This window comes from Agelaius tricolor, unplaced genomic scaffold (genome assembly GCF_023055355.1).
Source record: "Agelaius tricolor isolate 1412-34295 unplaced genomic scaffold, bAgeTri1.0.p SCAF_30, whole genome shotgun sequence".
Lineage (NCBI taxonomy): Eukaryota > Metazoa > Chordata > Aves > Passeriformes > Icteridae > Agelaius > Agelaius tricolor.
In genome coordinates, this window is record NW_027269290.1 from 3,236,713 (window position 1) to 3,257,974 (window position 21,262).

General features: G+C 51.4%; 1 protein-coding gene across 1 annotated transcript; it reads right to left on the reverse strand.

The window, feature by feature from the left end:
• Window positions 1–1,279: 1,279 nt before the first annotated feature.
• On the reverse strand, window positions 1,280–19,972 carry LOC139601113 (potassium voltage-gated channel subfamily A member 3-like). Its single transcript, XM_071449872.1, has 2 exons — window positions 16,514–19,972; window positions 1,280–7,245 (listed from the first exon to the last, which is right to left on the reverse strand). The coding sequence occupies exon 1, from the start codon at window positions 19,792–19,794 to the stop codon at window positions 18,031–18,033; it is 1,764 nt and encodes a 587-aa protein (XP_071305973.1). The 5' UTR covers window positions 19,795–19,972; the 3' UTR covers window positions 1,280–7,245; window positions 16,514–18,030.
• Window positions 19,973–21,262: the final 1,290 nt, after the last annotated feature.

The following is a 21,262-nucleotide window of genomic DNA, read 5'->3' on the forward strand; positions in this document are numbered from 1 at the left end:
AGATTACCTTCTGCACTATCTTTATCTTCTTACACTCCATCCCTCCACACTGCCAGGCACAGCAGCCAGGAGTTACCGTGGGGCCATCCAGCACAGCCACACTGGGAGCATTTGGGAGTTTCTGAGCTGACTTTGCTCACCATGGATCACCTTCCCCCAGCAGAGCTGGTGCCCACAGCAAACCTGGAGAGCAGAGAGAGGTGAAACCACAGTTCCAGCACTTAGTGCTGCTTTTCTAGGAGTTTCTCTGCCCCTATCACAATTCCTGAGGCTGACAGGATCAAGATGTTTTGGAAAGTTCAGGAGTTTGAGGTTCTCCATCCCTGCTGAGTTCCCCTGGTGTGATCCTGCCCCGGGTGGCTCTGGGCTCACGTGGGGCTGCTCTGCTCCCACTCCTGAGCCCCCAGCTCAGCACCTGAAGCCTCTTGCAGGATTTCCCCCTGGATTTCAGTCCCAGAATTGGGATTTGCGAAAATAACCAAGTCACTTTGGATAATAGTCCATGCTTCTGGCTCAGTGACCACTAAAATGAAATCCCCCCACAGCAGCCTGGGAGCTCTGGCCCTGGGACACAGCCCAGCACCACCTGTGCACAGCCCAAGTCATTTCATCATGGAATCACCAAGCCATGGAATCTTGGAATGGTTTAGGTGGGGAGAGACCTTAAAGCTCATCATGCCCCACCCTCTGCCATGGGTGAAACCACCTTCCACCAGCCCAGGTGTGTCCAGCCTGGCCCTGGGTACTCCTAGGGATGGGGCAGTCACAGCTTCTCTGGGCAACACAGGAGAAACAACTTCGATATCTTTAAGGCAACCAAAAACCCAAACCAAAACTTTTGCGCTCTTTGGCCACATTCACTTTTGGGTGAAGCTCACAGATGTGGTTTGAAGCCAAGAACAAGGTTTTTAAATGAGCTTCTGATCTCCTTTTGCAGGATTCCCACTGGGATCAGAGCAGATGGGTCCAGCCCCTCCTCCTGCACTCGTGTGCCCAAGCACCATTGGTGACATCCCTTCTTGTGACACATCATCAAAATTTTAAGGGTTTGCCTGGAGCTTCCTCAGTCCAGGTGGCTGGGTGGGATGCTGGAAATGTGCAGGTTTTACCCCAGGATTTTATTTCTCTAGCAGGGTGAATTTGATTCCTGTGAATGGCATTAAATTTCAGATTATTTAATCCTGAAAAATGAGTTGACATTAGGGGACACTCCTCAAACTTCATCCTCACACATCCCAGCATCTCCTCTTCACCCCCTTCAGTATCAAACACCACACGCTGCAGTTCAGCTGTTTTATTGAACTTTGTGTATGAAAGAACAGTTTCAAGTTCTAATGAGAAAAAAAAAAATTAAAAATAAATTCAGCATCAGGTAAAAAAATCACGCAACTGAAAAAAAATCACTTTTTTTTTAACCAGAAACTGAACACAAGGCCCACACCATGGTGGAGTCACCAGGACAAGGGGATGCAGCAGCTGGTTTTAGCATCAGACTGGTATAAAAAAACAAGTTTTAAACAGTTGCAACACAGCTCACTGGAAAAACCAGAATTTTAAATGAACTCAGAGTAACAAGACTGCATTAACATCTCCAGTTCAAAATTGCATCGCTCCTGTGGCACTGATTAGTCAAGATTTATACAGACAAGTTCAGATTTACACAGAATTTCCCAACATTTCACTGCTCACAGACCCAGTGCACGGCCCAGGTGAGACAGTCATGGAAACATTTCTGCATTACCCACTTGCACATGTGAAGGAAGGAAAGCAAAGTCAAAACTATATCCAGCCATCTCCATCCTGGGAAGATTCCATGAAAATCAGTTGCATAGTAAAGGATGGGAAATCAAGAGCTGCTGCTGTGCTGGAGGATGATGCAAAACCTCCCTTTTGCCACCTTTTGGGGTCTGAAGTGGTGAATTAAGAGCCTGTTCCCCTTGCAAGGTGCCAAATTCAGCCATGGAGTCCCTTTCCTCCAGCAGTGAGGGGGATTTTCCTGCAAGACCTGAGCACTTGGGGTAACCAGGTCTAATTTCAGTGCACCAATGGCACCACAGGGGATGTGGCAGCCAACACACGTTTTACATTAAAATTCCAATATTTCAGGCACTTCCTGACCACATTTCCACTTAATACCTCTTGATTCACAATTCCAGCTCTATCCATGACTTGGGTGTTGCCAGGCAAATTTTCCTGCTGTGAAATCATCCTCTGGAATAGGAATGATGCATTTAAACCCCAGCAGCAGTGCCTGGCCTTGCAGTGGTCAGAGCTGTGATATGGACAACACCAGTCAGAACAATCTCAGGCCATTCCCTTTACAGGTGCACTGATGACATCGTTGTGGACCAAGCAGGAAAAATGGGAAAAAGAAACATAATTTACCTGTATCAGAGGCTGGTGGAAAATATGGGGATTAGAATGTGTAATTTAATTCACCCAGAGTTGCTACTTGGCTTTAATCTCAGGCTGAGACACAGACTTCCAGCTGGATTGTGCAATGCAGGAGAGAGGGGAGCGCTCAGGGAAGAAAAACTCCATCTCAGAAATTCCTTAATTTTAAAAGGATTCAGTAGCAATAACAGCATTTGAACAGCTGGCTCAAAAAACACCCGAGTGTGTGAGGTAATGAAGCCTGCAGCACGCTCGAGGCTGGATTCTGAGGTGTCAGTCCTGCAGGGGTTTGCCTGTGGAAAGGGGCTGGAGGCTGGGGTGGCACTGCAGGAATTACAGAATCACAAATTAACAGAATCACAAATTAACAGAATCCCAAAGTGCTTCGGGTTGGAAAGGACAGCTCATCCTGTTCCCATGGGCAGGGACACCTTCCACCATCCCAGACTGCTCCAAGCTCCATCCAGCCTGGCCTTGGACACTGCCAGGGACGGGGCACCCTCAGCAAATCCTGACTTTTCCCCCAAATCCAGCAGGGCAGAGCAGCTTCCCAGTATTCCCTCACTGCCTCCAGCAACCCATTCCAGCCTCACTGCTAAGCCCTGTCCCTGTGCTGTGTCCCCTGAACCTTTGTAGTGTCCTGAAACACTTTTGGAGATCTTTTGCTTTCTAATTTTGCTGCCTTCTTAAACCAGCTTAAAACATGTCATTAAAAGAAGCGGCTTTACGTGACCCCACACCAGCCCAGCTCCCCAGATCCTCTTTTCCTGCCTCTGTGCCAGCACAGAGCCAACAGCAGAGCTCTCATCACTTTAATTGCACCCTAAAATTAAAAGGGGAAGGGTTTGGTGCGTGTTCAGAGTCTAAAGAGCCCCGTCTGAGCACGACAGCTCCGAGCTGCTCCGGCATCTGGGAGCGCGGCTTTGAAGGGCTATGAATAAAGATGAGCAGCCTGCCTTGGGATGATTATGGGAATCAAAGCACGCTATTTTTTGGATCTTCTCTTGATGTCAGCCATCATTAAATCGCTGCCTTTTTTCCTTTTTTTTTTTTTTTTTGTTTTTTTTTTAATCGACTGGATACATTTTTAATTTGTCTTCCCTTGCCAAGCGCAGCCCTGCCACGATGGTTATCTGCAACACACACCAGGCTGGGCTCAGGGTGGTGGCAACACAGATCAATACACTGGACTGACAGGTAGAGACTATCAAACTCTCAATTATTGTGGAAAAGCACATGAACACCCAGCTGGCTCAGCGACCAAGCACGAGGAACCCGAGAGCACGGAGCGACAGAACGTACAACACCGAGGAGAGGTGGAATTTGGCAAGATTGTCATCAGTGTGAGATGGTTGGGAGGTGGGGATGGGTTTTCCCACCACTTTAATAATCAAAATACAGTTTTGAGCCCTAACAGAGAGATGCTGTAACAAGTGGCTACTGAAAACAGACGAGGTATAATTATGTTAAACACACACACAAACATCATAAAAAAGCTCTCTGTAACACTGGTGAAAAATAAAAATAACTTTAGTACTGATACATTCTATCCCCCATTTTAAGGGCTACTAGATCATGTTCCAAAAGAAACTAAATATAACACCTTTGGGACCAGGGCTTCCCAAGATCCAGGTCTGTGCTGCAATCCAGAAAATCAATTCTCCTCCTGTTAATGTGCCCTTACCTGTGTGGGCAGCCTGGGGTCCCCCTCCTTTCATGGGGGTTTGGCTGTTGGCAGCCCAAACCCACCAGGGCGGTGGAAAAGTGGGTTTGGGGTCATGGAAAAGTGGGTTTGGGGTCAGTCTCTGATGATTTCAGAGCTGCTAAAGCTTTGTTCCTTCTCCTTTGCAGGCTCAAGAGCACACTGAGAACCTGTCACGCTGCAGGGAGGCTGCAAACAAATGTGTTTCACAGCTCCTGCGGGGTTTGGGTGGTGAGATGTCCCAAAAAAGGGCAGCTCCATCTCCCCCAGCCTGCCAGCAGCTCCCTCCATGGCGATGGGGAGGAGCACTTGGGAATTCCAGCCCTCACCCCAAACACCGGGGACTTGCCCTGGTCTTTTCAAAGGGGTCGTTTAAGGTCTCTGAGATTTTATGGCCCGAGCAATAATTGATTTCAGTGCTGGGGTGGGACAGGCAGGGGACGCAGGGACAGGGACAGGGACAGGGACAGGGACAGGGACAGGGACAGGGACAGCAACAGGGACACCCAGAGGGGCACAAACGCTGAGCTCCCAGCTGCTGCCACAGCCCCAGGGATTTGGAGGAACAATTTATGGGAAGATCCCGTGGAGAAGCTCCCTCTTGGGCTGTCCCCCCGGGCAGGGCACGGCCAAACCAAGTTAATGAGAGCCACTGCTCTAATTAGCTGTAATTTGTGCGGGTGGCTTTCGCAGAGCATCGATTTCACACCGCGCCTCCTTTCACCTTCCCCGGCATCCCTGCCCAGCCTTGGCACCCCCTGCTCCTCTCTGTGGGCTCAGGGAGCTGCTCCATGAGGTCTTCCAGCCATCCTGGTCCCCCATCCCAATCTCCCTCTGCTGTTAAAGCCGTGGTAAATCCAGGTGCCAGCAGCACCAGCCCTTTCTCCTCCATTTACCCACAGCTTCAGCCACGGGGTTTCTTCCATGCTGGGAATAAATGCAAGAGGAGCAATGTCCTACTGAGAGCCAGATCCATATTTGCTCTTCATTCTCCAACTGATTAAATTGACTAAAACTGCTGGGTTTAACACTTTTGCTTCTTTTCACCCTCTCAGGGCATTCTGCCCAACCTGCACCTGTGCAGAGCCCTGGAGATTTCTGTGTTTGGGCCCCCAAGCCCTTCTGCCAGGAGCAAGGTCTCCACCACCAGAGGTGCACCTGCCGTGGCAGGAGGAGGAATTCCAGCCAAGAAATTATCTGTGTTTATAAAACAAACAAAATTAACACAACCTCACCAAAGCCAACGCGTTCCTTGCAAGACTCACATCGTTCCCCAGTGTTAAGGGAATTTCTCAACCCAAATTTCAGCTGAAGTTTTTGTGCAGGGTTCTTGTTTGTCTTCAAAGCTCTTCTGCAAGAAATGTGGTGCAGACTGGTGGCTGCTTTGCCTTGTACATTCCCAAGTTTTCCTATTTCCAGCCTTCCTTCCAGGGGTTGCTTTCAGTGCATCCTCCCTGGGGCTGTGTCTCCTGTGGATGTTCTGGGTGAAATGCGGGCAAACAACTCCACTGGGGGAAGGATTCAGGTTTTGGTGCTTCCCTCTGGAAGAGTGGTCCTTCTCCACCTTGGTGGGGACCTTGAGGCTGGTCCTTGGGCACCAAAGACAATCAGCAGCATCAGCTCAAGGGTCTGTTTCACACACAATAATTTTGGTTCCTGTTACCTCCCCTTGAGCAGCCTCTGCTTCAGAGGAAGCTCCAGCTCACCTGGTTCTGTCCAGTCCAAATTAACATTCCCAAACCATTCCCAGGGAATTATTGCAATGCAGACAAAGAGGTTCCCGTGCTCATCTGAGTCCCTCCAAATCAATTTTCACCCTTAAATCCAACGCTGTTCCAAGTTTCACTCTGCTCCTCTGGCGGAGGCTGAGCTGGGAGGGTTTCAGTCCCCAGGCTGGGATGGAGGCAGCATCAGTAGGTGGATGAAGCTGGGCAGGGGGGAAAAGGAGAAGCCAGAAGCAGGAGAGACCATCAACCCCTCTGCCATTTGCATTTATCCCTTTGCACATCATTTATCCCTTTGCACACCATTTATCCCTTTGCAGACCATTTATCCCTTTGCAGACCATTTATCTCGTGGCATCAGGATAATATTGATCTGTGCACTCCTAGGAAACACAGTGAGGTTGTAGAAAGCCCAGCTTTAAGAGCTTCCCAGCCCAGTATGGGCAACCCACAGCTCTAAACCTTCCACCAAAAACCTCAATGTGCAAAATGAAATAGCAACAGACAAAGGAGGGATGGAATTCCCAATTATTACAGAATTAGCAAGGCAACACTATAAAATTCCCACAAGACTGGGGTACTGTGGAAGTGCAGACAAAGGCAGAGAGGCTCTCATGAAAGGAAGGAGGAGCGTGGTCAGCCAAGAATTGGGTTTTTAGACCTTTTCTACCCTGGAAATTCAATTTTTCCTTATTTTTTTGTGGAGCGATCCTGATAGCAAGGCACAACTGTTCGACACCCTTTTCCTCAGCACCAGCAGAGATGTTTCTTTCTAAATAAGGACTTAAAGTAAATCACAGCCTTTGGTACAGTACAGAGCTACTTATAAAGGGCATTTCCAGGAAAGTGAGAAAAATGGAACAGGAATGATTCTCAAAGAGCTGAGAACAGCCCGTGGCCTTCGCCAGGGAACAGCGACAGCAACCAAATTTCCCCCCACTCCCTCCCACCCCAAGAAAACACTTGGACTGAGTTTTAGCAGCTCTGCTTAACATTTCCTTTCTGGTTGCTTCATCTTTCAAGAGATTTTTTTTTAAACAATATTAAAAAATACTGAAATTATGTCCAAGTGACTTCCACCTCTCCTCCTCCTTTCTCCTGGCTTTGCTCAGTCCTGTTATATTGCACATGAGTTGAAGATAATCTGGCTCCAAAGATGTTCCCTTCCACATAAAGCACTTGTCAGAAAACACAGATAAAGTGGGGAATATTCCATATATAAATACATATATATGAAATATGGACTGAGTTTAGCTGGGGAGAACAGGCCCTCTGTCAGCGGGGTCCACGGCAGCGTTGGTCACCGTGTTGGGATGTTGGGATGTTGGGATGTTGGGGATGTTTGGGATATTTGTCCTTTCCTTGGAGATGTTTTACTTCTCAACACAGTCCTGAAGGTCTTCATTTCAAAACTTCTTCTGTGATCTGTTGGGCAAAGCAAAGAACCACTTTTATGCACAGCCTGCTTTGGAAAACAAGAACAGGTTCCTTTTTTTTGCAAATAAAGTGGAAGAGAAGTTGCACTTTGGTTCCCCCCTGACAAATTCCCAACTCCATTTCCCACGAAGGAGAAATGAAAATTTTCTAATTAAATTCTTTAATGGACTAGATGCCACACAGTCTAAAGTGAGCTAAAGATAGGAAAAAGATTCATTAAATTTATTCTTGTTATTAAGTGTTATCTCACATTAACGGCAAGTTCCAAACCCAGAATAATTAGTGCCAAGTGGGTTTTCCTCATGTTTTTATCTTAATCAAGTTGAGTTTGTTCTGAGCTGATGTAATTCATGAGTTGATATTATAAATCCAGTCATGGTTGATATTATAAATCCAGTCCAGGTGCTGGGAGGAGCCAGGGCTGATCCCACTCCCAGAGCTTGGACTGTGGAGTCACTCACAGAGCACAACCCAAAATTCCATTTTGATGTGGGGATGGGAGTGCCCAGAAAAGGACTCAAAAACTCCCCCAAATTCTGTAGTGCCAGAATTGCACAACACTCAAGGGACTGACTTGTACAGGGAGATGCTCTGCTCTGTCTTTGAGACACTACAATTTCTAGAAATTTCAGGCAACTGTTTTTAACCCTCTCATCTTCCAAAAAGTCCATATTCTGCCTTTACTTCCCACCATGGCAACTGCAGCATCCCAGCTGCCCAGGTCAGATTGTCTGAGCTGGGTCCTTCATCAGCAGCTGGTGATGGGGGAAAGTTTGGGAGGAGCTGCAGTCACAGCCCAGAGCCCAGCCCAAGGCACCAGGACCTGCCTGGTCCCAGCTCAGCCCCGAAAATCAGCCTGTTTTCCCCAAAGGGAGAGGCAGGATGGAGATTGCCAGGTGGGATCCATGCACTGAGGAGGGAGAGACCCTCCCTCGGGATGCTGCAGGCATCAGGATGCAGGGATGGAGATGTTGCAGAGATGAAGCTGCAGCAATAATGAGGATGTGGGAGTGAAGTTGCAGGGATAAAGGGGATGCAGGGATGATGAGGATGCAGGGAAGATGTTGCAGGGACAATGGGGATGCAGGGCTGATGATGTTGCAGGGCTGATAAGGCTGCAAGGGAGAATGATGTTGCAGCTGTGATGAAATTGCAGATGAAGTTACAGGGATGAAGTTGCAGGGATAATGAGGATGCAGGGATTGCAGGGTTGATGAGCATGCATTTACAGGGATGATGAGGATGTAGGGATGGTGATGTTGCAGGGCTGAAGCAGCAGGGATGATGAAGATGTAGCTATGATGGAGTTGCAGGGATGATGAGGATGCAGGGATGATGATGCTGCAGCTATGATGAAATTGCAGAGATGAAGTTGCAGGGGGGATGAGGATGCAAGGATGATGATGATGATATGGGGATGCTGAAGATGCATCTGCAGGGATGATGATGATGAAGCTATGATGAAATTGCAGAGATGAAGTTGCAGGGGGATGAGGATGCAGGGATGATGATGATGATGATGATGATGATGATGATGATGATGATGATGATGATGATGATATGGGGATGCTGAAGATGCATCTGCAGGGATGATGAGGATGAAGCTATGATGAAATTGCAGAGATGAAGTTGCAGGGGGATGAGGATACAGGGATGATGATGATGATGATGATATGGGGATGCTGAGGATGCATCTGCAGGGATGATGAGGACATGGGGATGTAGGAATGGTGCCACAGGGATGCTAAAATCCAGCAGAGAAAGGAAAGAGGTGGGAATCCCTGGCAGGAGCAAAGATCCCCTTGTGAGGCAGTGCAGCACTGGGAAATGAGCTTCCAGAGGGGCTCAGTGCTCTGAGCAAGGATCCCAGGCAGTTGTTCAAGCACCAGCTTATCCTGCAGTGCCAGCAGGGCCATTCCTGGCTGAAGCTAACAGGGCTTTCTGCTTTATTGCACTGGGTTTGCTGGGGGATTAAACCCCTCCCACCTGGCAGCCAGCAAGGGCTCCAAACTGCCAGGATCCTCAAGGATCACTGGAGCATTACACACTCAGTGAATAAATGAATGAATAAATACACAACTTAGACCCAAACAGAACCCTGAGCCCAGGAAATGCCACTGGGCAAGAAGGTGGTGGTGGAGTGGGGACTCTGCAAATGAAGTGGTAAAGAACAATTTTAATTCCCACCAGGCAAATAATGCAGTGCTTTGGGGTACCCTGGGGTACCCCAGGGTATTAAATAACAATTTTAATTCCCACCAGGCAAATAATGCAGTGCTTTGGGGTACCTGGAGCCTGTCCAAGCTGTATCCTTGCCAGGGAAGAAAGAAATGCCAAACCCTCAGCCTAACAGTGGTGTTATTCCTCTGGATCCAGTGAGTGGGAGTGAGAAGTCAGGATCATTCAGGAGCTATCACTGCTCCAGCTCCTGAAGGGATCCAGATGTCTTCAGGAGTGAGGAAATCCTCTCCATCCCGAGAGAAATAGAGGATATTAAACAGCAGCCATAAAAATTAGATGTTTTTAAATTGACTGAGCCAAACAGCTTCCATCTAAACACTCAGAGCTGGCAAAGCAGCTCCTGGGAGTGCAAGTACTGAGCATCTCCTGAGTCCTTCCAGAGCACTGGAAACCAGCTCCTGTTTGGGACAGCTTTTTAAGGGATAAACAAAGTGACCTGCAAAAATGATGTGTCTGGCCATCTGTCACTGATCCCAAACAATGTGATGAAATGGCTGAGAGTCTTAATACAGAATCAAAGAGGAAGATTTAATTGATGCAAATCAACACAGGTTTTCTGTTGAGAAAACAGATCTTATCAAATTAACTGATATCTCTGACTGAGTCCCAGACTTGGCTGATAAAGGTGCTTGTGTAATGCCCTCCTCCAAGGGAATTGCATGGCTGATGGACAAGAAAATTGAGCAATAAAGCAAAATTCCCAGGAGATGTCCCAGGTGAGGAACCCAGCTGGACCCAGGTGCCATTCCCCACTCACTCCTCCCTGTGCTTTCTCAGAGCATCCTGCAACCAGGATGGGAGACACATCCCTGGAAACGTCCAGCCCTGGGAGAGAACAGCCCAAGCTTGTTTCTGATGCTGCAGAAAGAAGATTTCCTGCCTTAATTCTGAGGGATTTAAAGTGTGGAATATCATTCAGGCACCTGCACCCACTGAGGCACAAACAGAGGTAGAGAAGCCCTCAAACCTTCAATGCTACAACTCCTTCCTCATCCCTACTGAAAACTCAAAATCCCAGCAGCCAGGGCCATTTCTAAGCCCAAATTTCTTATGTCTGGTTTCTGACACAATGCACCAGTGTGAGGTTAAATTGTTACAGAGACACAAGGGCAGCTCCGAGCAGAGACCAGCAAGGAGGGAGAAGAGGGTTCTCAACCCTAAATTCACAGAGCTTTCAGGAGAAATGGGCCAGAAGGGTGGGAAAGGGAAGATGCAGAGTGAAGGAATCACAGGAGAGGAGGATATTGGTGGGGAGCTGAAGGCAGAGCTGGCAGCTTGGGAGGCTCTGTGAAACCTCAGGCTTCCCTCCAGCCAAGGGAATTAACTGGGATTATTGGGGTACCCAGGGCAGGGTCTGCAGGCTTTTTCAGCCTCAAGAAAGCTGAATCCCATAAAACCTTTGGAGGAGCCCTCACTCCTTGCTCCACGTTTCAAAGCTGCCTCTTCCTTCCCCAGGAGTTTCATTGCAAACACCTCCTGAAGCTGCTTGGGGCCATTTACAGGTGGGGAAACTGAGGCACAGAGGAGCCCAGGGAGCAAATCCCACAGAGCTCACAGAGGGAGCAGGGACACATTTCCCTGGAGCACCAACCCAAACCTCCTGCAGGTGCCAGCATCACCCCCTGCCCGCTCTGTGCACAGCTCCTTCCTTGCACCAAGGAGCCCAAGAGCAAACGGAGCCCTCTGCAAACGCAGAAAACACTTTGCAAAGTGTGTGCTCATCCCCTCCCTCCTCCCTCCCAGCCTTCAGCTTCCCGTGGAGCAACGCCCCAAGCACAGACCCTGCTGCAAGCCCCGATCCAGCTGCCAGCACTGAGCAAGCCGTGAGGAAACCCCAAAGGATTTTCATCCTCCATGTGGGAATGAAGCCGCAGGGATAACGAGGGTGCGAGGATGATGAGGATGCAGGGAAGATGTTGCTGTGCTTTGGAGGGAGCAAAGCAAAGCAGCTGGGCTGGCCAGCCTCAAAATAAACCTGACTGCACTTTGCAGCCTTGCTGGGGTGAGCAGAGGGGCCACGGGCTCATCTTCCACACACATCCCACCCCAGCCCGCCCAGCCAGCGCGTTCAGAGATGCTAAAAATGAAATGCAGCCACTGGAGCAAAGCAGCAGAGCTCCAGCACGCTCAGAAAAGCATCGGAATCACAAGTCTGAAGGAAATGAATCATTCCTAAACAAACCCAGCAGCGCCTGCTGCCGTCGGTGCGGCTGAGCCGGGGCTCTCACGATGAGTGCACGGAGCCAGCAGGGAACGGCTGCTCCTGCTCTGAGCACAGAAAAGCAGCGATCAGGGAGAATTCCAGCTCCTCCTGGCTCCAGCGAGGAGCTGAAGGAGATGGGAGACATGTTCGAATTGATTTGAGCGTGTCTTGGTTGATAAGGAGGAGCAAAGTGACGGTGCCCTGCGGGGATGCTCATGCGGGGAGGATTCCCTGCCCTGCTGCCGAGCACCCTCAGCACTGGAAATTCAGGCTCTGAGCGGTGATGAGACCCAGACAGACCCTGATGAGTCACAGACAGACCCTGAGCCCTGTGGGTGTCAGAGCAGCACGTTAATCGTGGAAGGAAAAGCCCAGAGAGGCTCACGGGGTTTATGTTTGTGGTGAGTTTTGCCAGAATCGGGGATAGAAGGGCTCCAGCTCTTCCACACACGGGATGGTTTTCAGGAGCACAAAGTGGGATTCGCTGAGTGACAAAGAGCAGGAGCTTTGACACCTTCCCAGCAGGGAGCAGCCAACACGAGGGGACAAACAGCCCTGGGACAGGGAGAGCATCACCCACCAGCCTGTGCCAAGCATGGAGTGAGAGCTCTCCATGGCATCCCAGGCTCAACACAGTGGGGCCAGCAGAGGCTCACCATGAGGAAGAGCTGGGAGGGGCCTGGAGATGGAGCTGGGGCTGCTCTGCAGGGATCCCTGGGGCTGGGACCCTCTGCAGGGATCCCCAGGCAGTGAATGTGTCCCTGCTGGGGGATGGCTCTGCCCTAAGGCACAGCTGGGACTGGATGCTCCTCCTGGTGCCAGTCTCATTTCTGACCTAAGGAACCTCCTGAAATGGGTCAAACACCCTCCACTGCTGGACAAGCGATTCCCAGCTCGGATGAGGCTCCTCAGGGCATCCAAAATAACCCCCAAGTGTCCTCCTCACAGTGGTGATGGCCACGTGCCCAGGTCTGTTTCCACAAAAGAAGCACAGAGCTCCATCCCTCCATGCTCAGTGCCCACCTCTCACCTCTGGCATAGGGACAGGGCTGATGCACCCATCAGGATTGCCTGGACTCAGCCATGCAAACAGCACCCAGGGAAATGGGGAAAGGCACCAACATCTCACCCTTAACACATCCTCCAGCTGAACAACACCCCAAAGGCCAGCCAAGGGACCCAGAGCAGGGAGGGTGCAGGGGAGCAGCAGCAGCTCCAGAGGAGTGAGAATTCCCAGGATATGGCCCTGCCCAGAGCACCCTGTGACCATCAAATCATCAAATGCTTTGGGTTGGAAGGGACCTTAAAGATAATCTGTGACAAAGATCATATAATATCCAGAAATCCCTTATTTCCCTGCTCCCTGGGAAACAAGTCCCTCATATGACTGCCCTTGTAGGAGGGTGCTGGGACACTGAGCTCTCCTGCCAGGTACACACAGAACTGAGACTGAAGGGCAAAATAAGGCACAGTTAAACCCCATTTGCCTGTTTGCACTGCCAGCTTTGCAGCCTGCCCAGAGATCGTTTGCTGAAGCATTTAAAAGCAGGGAAAGCCAAGCCCTGCTTCCCTCGGGCGGCGGTGGAGCCTCCGTGTGCTCGCACCAAGATATGCATATTTTAAAAGCTTGGCAGGAGAGGGCTCCAAACTACACAATTAAACGGATTTTACACACAACGCTCCCCGTACAAGCCAAGCACTGCCAAACACCTTTTCCTTGTGTACATCCCTGCAGTAGAGACCACTTCGGAGCAATGACCCAGGCTGGCTCCTTCCATTCTGCCGGGGAAAGCGCTTGTCTGCCCTTTGCCGCTGCTTAATTGTCCATAAACTGGGGATTAAAAACAAAACCGGCTTCTTTTGTCAAGGCATGGAGCAGGAACAATTGCCTGGGAGGAAATTTAACCCTCCTGGAGGAAAGAGATATCTGCAGCCCTTGTCTGTGTCCACACGTGGGGTGGGATGGATACCCCAGGCACCCGAAGGGCATCTATTGTGCTGGAGAACAACAGAACCTTTTGGAGGAGCTCAGGCCTGAAAACACACAAAAAAAAGAGGGCAAAAAAGCAGGAGAAAAAGGTGATGGTGTCAAAGCACCAAGTGGAGGGGCCAGGTTATGGCTGCTGCACCCTCCAGCACCAAGGATGTGTTTCAAGGAGGCATCCGGGGCTGAAACAGGGGAACAGGTCCTAAAATACAGGCAGAGGGAAAGGGAGACTGGAAACAGGGGATTAGATCCTAAAATACAGGCAGAGGTAAACTGAGACTGGAAACAGGGGAACGGATCCTAAAATACAGGCAGAGGGAAAGGGAGACTGGGAACAGGGGAACAGGTCCTAAAATACAGGCAGAGGGAAAGGGAGACTGGAAACAGGGGAACAGGTCCTAAAATACAGGCAGAGGGAAAGGGAGACTGGAAACAGGGGAACAGGTCCTAAAATACAGGCAGAGGGATAGGGAGACTGACAGCAGTGTGTGAAAGAGAAAACAGGAGGTACAAGGCTCTGCAGCACAGGTGCCCCTGTGTGGGGGTTGGAACAAGATGTTCTTTAAGGTTGTTTTCCACCCCAACCTTTCTGTGACTCTGTGATAAACTGAAGGCACCAGGGCTGGGAGCTGCCTCTTCCCCCCTCACTCCCATCCTTCAGTGTCCTGTGTCTCTCAGGTGACAGCACAAAGGGACATGGCTGTGGAGACCAGGGATTGCCCAGAGCTGTGGGGACCCTGCTCCCCTGCCCTTGGGGTGCTGGGCAGCATCAGCAGAGCCTGGGGTAAGACCCTTTCCTCCATTTAGTGTAATCAGCCGGGTCTGGGCGAGCCCTTTGCCTCACACTGATGCTAATCCCCTAATGCTGCCCCTCTAAGCACATTAGGGACAGGCCAGCCCAACGCAGCCCAGGCTCCTCTGGAATCCCCAGAGGCTGCTGAAACACTGCCTTGTCCTAATGGGGCAGGAGAGCAGAGCCACTCAAACAGCAGCTGGCTGTGGAGAGCCCAGGGGTTCAGGGATCTCTCCAATTCCTGGCACAACACGTGCAGCAGCCAGTGCCAGAGGAGCTGTCAGACCACAGAACAGAAGGCATTTCTCAGAGTCACCGAATGGTTTGGGTTGGAATGGACCTTAGAGATCATCCAGTCCCAGCTCCCTGCCATGGGACACCTTCCACTAGAGCAGGGGGCTCAGGTGGCTCAGGTTCTCTCACTGAATGGCACCCATGAGACAGCAGAGAGAGGATGCAGAGAGGGCAGAACATCCAAAGGATATCCCCAATTTTCCACTTCCACTTTTGGGGGTGTATCTAAAAGACAGAAGCAGTGAATTTTTGTCTTTCAGTGATACCACTCAGTACTGAAAAGTATTTTTCTGGATGTGAAAAAGGGGAGATTTAGGTCAGATATTGTCTGCCCAGAGCAGCTGTGGCTGCCCCTGGATCCCTGGCAGTGCCCAAGGCCAGGTTGGACAGGGCTTGGAGCAGCCTGGGACAGTGAAGGTGTCCCTGCCATGGCAGGGGTGGCACTGGATGATTCTTAAGGTCTCTTCCCACCCAAACCATTCTGGAATTTTACCAGAGCCAAACTGCCTTTTATCCCAATGGGTGAAGAGGTTTCCTTGTCACCTCTGCCATAAAGCATCTTTTGCTGTCAATAAAATCCCTTTTAAACTACTCTGCTCCTACAAAATCAGGCAGGGAGGAGTCAGGAAAACAAACCAACAACCTGCAAGGGCTCTGCTCGTTTTAGATGACAGAGAAACTGAAAATCGTTCTGTGCCATTTCAAGAACCTGTGGTTTCCCTACCCTGTGCAGCTGCCACGGGGAAATCACCAATGCAGAACCCTTCTGCAAACTCTCCTGAGTGCCATGGTTCCACTGCTCTTAAACTCAGAGCCTCCTTTTAGGAACAGGCATGTGGGAAAGCTTTAATAACAATAAAATTTAATAACAATGAAAGAGAATAAGAGTAAAAAGTGAGAGCTTGGAGGCAGAAATGACATTTCAGCCCACTGGCAGCCTGGGGAAAAGGCACACTGAGGTATTCCCAGTTATCCCAGACAAGGAACCCCAGTTACTCTGGACAAGGAATCTCAGGTTTGTAACTTCCCATGATGTTCCAGAGCACCTCCCTACTAAAGATCATCTCTTGGACCCTCAGCTGATGAAAACTCTGGTAGCTCAAATAAAACCATCACACCCCAGCAGCCAAGGAGGGGCTCTGATGTTTTCCTTGGGTTCATGGACTGTGGCTAAGGGAGGGTGCTGCAAACCATCTAGATCCTTCTGAGTCTGGGAAAAATCCCAGCTAAACTGCAATTTTGGCATGGCCAGGATCTCTCAGGACAAGGCCCCCTCTCCACAGCCCTGGGACTTCACAGGTTGGGGCCAAATTTCTCTTTGCTGTAGGTATTTAACAGCCTGCCTGTTCCATGTGCTACCTCAGAGGAATTTGGCTTTTTTTAAACCCCAAATCCAGCAAAACTGAGCAGAACTGCAGCCAAAGCTCTTGAGGCCAAGCTGCTTTTGGCCTGTGTCAGTGTCAGGGGCTGGATGGGAGCACTAAACCACTGAAATCACCTTTTTAGCACAGAAGTGAAGCAATCCAGCTGCAGAGAAGCAGCAGGGTTTTCCTCCTCCCACAGCACTAAAAAGCAAATACAATCAGAGGAGCTCTAGGATGTGATCCCACTTTATCTAACGTGTATAAAAATACCCGAGAGCGGCAGGATAAGCTGGAGAATAAAAGTAAGCAGTGGAAAGCATGGGGTTGGTCCAAAAAAAACCCAACACTATGACTCCATTGCGTGCAGAGCTCACCTGATCCCGTCAGATGTCCCATGGCCCCTGGCATACATGTGAAGATGAAGCCGGTGATTTTTCCCAGAGGGATTTTTTGGTCATTTTTCAATCCTGATTTTTTTACTGTCCCCCTTGTTTGACAAAGCTGCCGAGGTTCCCCGGCCAAGCTTGCTCGGTGCCAGCTCCCACTGGGTTTGGGGTGGTTCTCGGTGGAGCAGGATGAACCTCCATGCCCAGATTTCAGTGCCCAGGTGAGGGGCAGGTGGATCTGGGGGCGCTTGTTGCCTGTGGATGCTTTGCTGGGCACACGGGAGGAGCAGCAGGACAGGAACCAGGAGGGGGGTGCAGAGCCACGATGTCTTGTGGGATGGAGGAGCTGGAACCATCTGGAAAGGCTTTTTGCGGGAAGAGCAAGGACCAAGGGGGATGGGAGAAGGGATGCCATGACAACCTTTGGGGGTTTCCCAGGAAACCATGGTCACCATGGCAACTGCATCACTCCGGTCGGAATTAGTGACTTCCGCTGGAAGGCGTGTTCGCCACTTTAATCTCCTGGCGATAAGCGGCTGCATCTCCTCCAAAGGCATTGCAAAACGAGGGGGAAACATCCCTTTGTCTCCGGCTGGGCGGGTTGGAGGCTCCCAGGCACAGCGAGGAGCCCGTCGTGGATCCCGCTCCGTGCCGACACCGGCGGCTCCCGACCACATTCCAGGCTGCCTCTCGTGTCCCTCCTCCCGCACACATCCCCGCTGCACGGCCGCAGATTTGACATTGGAGGAAATAATTCCATCAGGTTACAGGGGAAGGGAATCCAGAATAGAAAACGAAGGCTTAGGGAGGTTTTGGGTTTTTTTCTATTTAAATCAGCATCGATTGCACTCGGTCTCTGACCAGATTAGAATTTCATAAACGATCTAATGGGGAGAAAAAGGAAATCTGGGATGTGCCCGTAATGGCACATCGCATGTTTCAATATTAAGCATCAGTTAACGATGTGGTAACAGAGACTCTCTGCAGAATTAAATGGTTATTTCCTCCCAGCCCCCTCCCAGTACACTCTGCCTCATGCTTTCCTCGTTCCTCCACCCAGTCCGAGTTTGTTAATCCAACAAGTTATTTTATGTGATGGAAGGGAGATAGGCTACACACTGCCCTTAGGGAGAGAGGGGGAAATTCAGGAGCAAAGCAAGAGGTTCCCCAAAAGCCCAAAAAGCAAAGCAGCCCTGCAACACGTTGCAGAACAAACACCTGTCTTGACAGTGAGTGTGGCTTGTTTTCATCCTCCTTCTCTTTACCCTTTAGCTGTCCTCTTCTTCAGAGAATTTTAAATCCTTTTACTTTTGGATCTTTAGAAAGGAAGGATCTAAAAAAATAAAGGTATAAAAACGAGGGCACACACAGGACCGACGATGGTGCATGTTCCACACAACACCGACACACAGTCACTTTGCATTATTATTGGTATTATTATTATTATTGGTATCGTTTCACCGCATCCTCAGATTTTGTTGCTGTTCGTTTGGTTTGGGTTTGTTTTAAACATCCGTAAAGATCTTTTTGATGTTCACACAGTTGGGATTGTTTGTTGTTGTGCAGTTGCCTGCTTTAAAGGCAGCCTGTTTGAATGCACTGTGGTTGATCCCCCCTTCCTCAATCACCATGTACTCGGACTTGCTGAGGGTGGAATTGCTGCGAGCCTTCTTCATCTCCTCGCTGGATGAGAGGTGCTGGCAGCTCCCGACGTGCATGTACTGGGCTTGCTCCTCACCCTCCGTCTCCCGGTGGTAGAAATAATTGAAATTGGAGACGATGACGGGCACGGGCAGGGCGATGGTCAGCACCCCCGCGATGGCGCACAGAGACCCCACGATCTTGCCCCCAATGGTGATGGGGTGCATGTCCCCGTAGCCCACGGTGGTCATGGTGACCACGGCCCACCAGAAGGCGTCGGGGATGCTACTGAACCCCGAGCTGGGGTCATCGGCTTCCGCGAAGTAAACGGCGCTGGAGAAGAGGATGACGCCGATGAAGAGGAAGAAGATGAGCAAGCCCAGCTCCCTCATGCTGGCCTTGAGGGTCTGCCCCAGGATCTGCAGCCCCTTGGAGTGCCGGGAGAGCTTGAAGATGCGGAAGACCCTGACGAGGCGGATGACCCTGAGGATGGCCAAGGACATGGCTTGCTGGCCGTTGCCTTGCCGCTCAGCCAGCTCCGTGCCCAGCGTGATGAAGTAGGGGATGATGGCCACAATGTCAATGATGTTCATGATGTTCTTGGAGAAGGTGGCCTTGCTGGGGCAGGCAAAGAAACGGACCAGCAGCTCAAAGGAGAACCAGATGATGCACAAAGTCTCTACCACAAAGAAAGGGTCGGTGAAGGATGACACCATGGAAGCAGGCGAGGATGAGGAGTTGGTGAAGACATCAGGCGGGAGAGGGCCGCCGCCTGTCCCGAAGGTCCCCCCAGTTCCCTCATAGTCATGGTCATCCCTGAATTCAGGCAGGGTCTCCAGACAGAAGATGACAATCGAGATAAGGATGACCAGGACAGAGACAATGGCAATGCCTCGGGCCGGCCCAGAGCTCTCGGGGTACTCGAAGAGGAGCCACACCTGGCGCTGAAACTCCTTCTCGGGAAGCGGCCGCTGCTCCTCCCGAATGAAACCCTCGTCCTCCCGAAACTTCTCCATGGCCTCCTCCCCGAGCTGGTAGAAGCGGATCTCCTCGGAGAAGATGTCGATGGGGACATTGACGGGACGCCGGATGCGCCCTCCCGACTGGTAGTAGTAGAGGATGGCATCAAAGCTGGGACGGTTACGGTCGAAAAAATACTCATTGCGGAGGGGGTCGAAGTAACGCATCCTCTTGCGGGGGTCCCCCAGCAGCGTCTCGGGGAACTGTGCCAGGGTTTTGAGCTGGGTCTCGAAGCGCAGCCCCGAGATGTTGATCACCACGCGCTCGCAGCACTCGTGCTCCGCAGCGCCCGCGGGCTGCCCGGCGGGCACGGCCGGCGCCGGGGGCTGATCGTAGCGCTCCCCCCCGAGCAGCGCAGGGGGATGCTGGGGCTCCTCCAGCAAAGGGTCCCCGCCGCCGCCGCCGCCGCCTCCTCCCACCACGGTCATGCTGCCTTCCTCCCCTTCCTCGCCCTCTTCCTCCTGCTGCTCGGGGCCCGGCTGGGGGGCGGCGGGGGGCGGCTGCTCGGTGTAGCCCAGGTTGTGGTGGCTGCTGCTGGAGCCGCCCCGCGGCTGCCGGCCGGCGGAGGAGGCGGCCGGAGAGTAGAGCAAGCTCCGGCGCTCGTCCATAAAGGTGTGGGGCGGAAGGGGAAAGGGGGGAGGGAGGGGGGATCCGAGAGGCGGCAGCCGAAGCCTCTTCTTCCTCCTCTTCCTCCTCCTCCGGGCGGAGAGGGAGCAACAGCCGCCCAACTCCTCCAGCGGCTGCCGCTGCTCTGAAGAGCTGAGGCTCTTCTCAAAAAATCCGCCCCCAGCCCTGGCACCGCCTCGCTCAGTCACCGCTCCCGGAGACACCCACCAGCCCCCCGGCCCTGCCCCGCAGCCCCCCGGCAGCTGCGGGCACCCCCTCCCCTGGCCCTGCTTGGGGGAGCCCCATCCACCCGCAGGCAGCGCCCAGGGGCTTCAGGCTCCTCCCGGGAGCATCCTTTGCTGCCAGCAGCGAGAGGGGCTTTTCCTGGCAGAACTGCTGCCTAGAAAGAGTTTTTCTGCCCTTCCCCAGGTGAAACGCAATTTTGACTCGGAATTTCGGCGTTTGCCTGCTGGTTTTCAGCCACGGTTGCACACGGTGGGAGGCTGTGGGCAGTGGAAAGCTGACAGCGTGGCCAGACCCAACAGTTGTTTTGAATCAGCGTCTGGGTTAGGCTGGGGATTGTTTTTCTCTGTCTAGGAGAGCGTGTGCATGTGTGTGTGCATGTGTCCATGAGTGTGGGTGCACACGTGTGTGTGTGCGTGTGCTTCCCCCACCAAAATAAACCCAGAAGCAAAGCTGAGCCAGCCCTCTACCAAGGAGGTTCCAGGCTGAACCCAAACCTGCATTTCAGACTTTCCATCAAGAAAGCCAAAACCCTTCTGTTTCCTTTTCCTTTCTTTCTGCCTTCAATTGATCTTCTTAAGCAATTTGTTCAATTGTGAGCAAAAGGGACTTTTTCAGGCAAAAGCCTCCTCTGCAGAGCCCAGAGCTGGAAGACACCCCATCCCCAGAGATGTGCATCCTCTGATCTCTGCATCCCCAGCTCTCCCCCAGATCCCCATTTTTCCAACCCCCTGCAAGAGCTGAAACACTTTGACCCCCATCCATGTGCCAAGGGGGTTCAGGCAACCCAGGGAGCTCCAGCTTGGGAAAAAGGAATGGAATGGTTTGGGTTGAAAGGGACTTTAAAGCTCATGTCAATCCACATCCCTGCCATGGGCAGGGACACCTTGCACTGGACAGAGGAGAGGAGAGGAGAGGAGAGGAGAGGAGAGGAGAGGAGAGGAGAGGAGAGGAGAGGAGAGGAGAGGAGAGGAGAGGAGAGGAGAGGAGAGGAGAGGAGAGGAGAGGAGAGGAGAGGAGAGGAGAGGAGAGGAGAGGAGAGGAGAGGAGAGGAGAGGAGAGGAGAGGAGTCTACGTTCCCTTCCAGAGCCAGATGGGTGATCCTGCCATGATGGAGGTTAAAACCCCTCCACCATCCCCACTTGAGCTCATCATCCCAGTTATTTTTAACCAGCACAGCCTCCAGAAGGTAGGGAGAACAACAGATGAAAAGATCAAATTTATTTA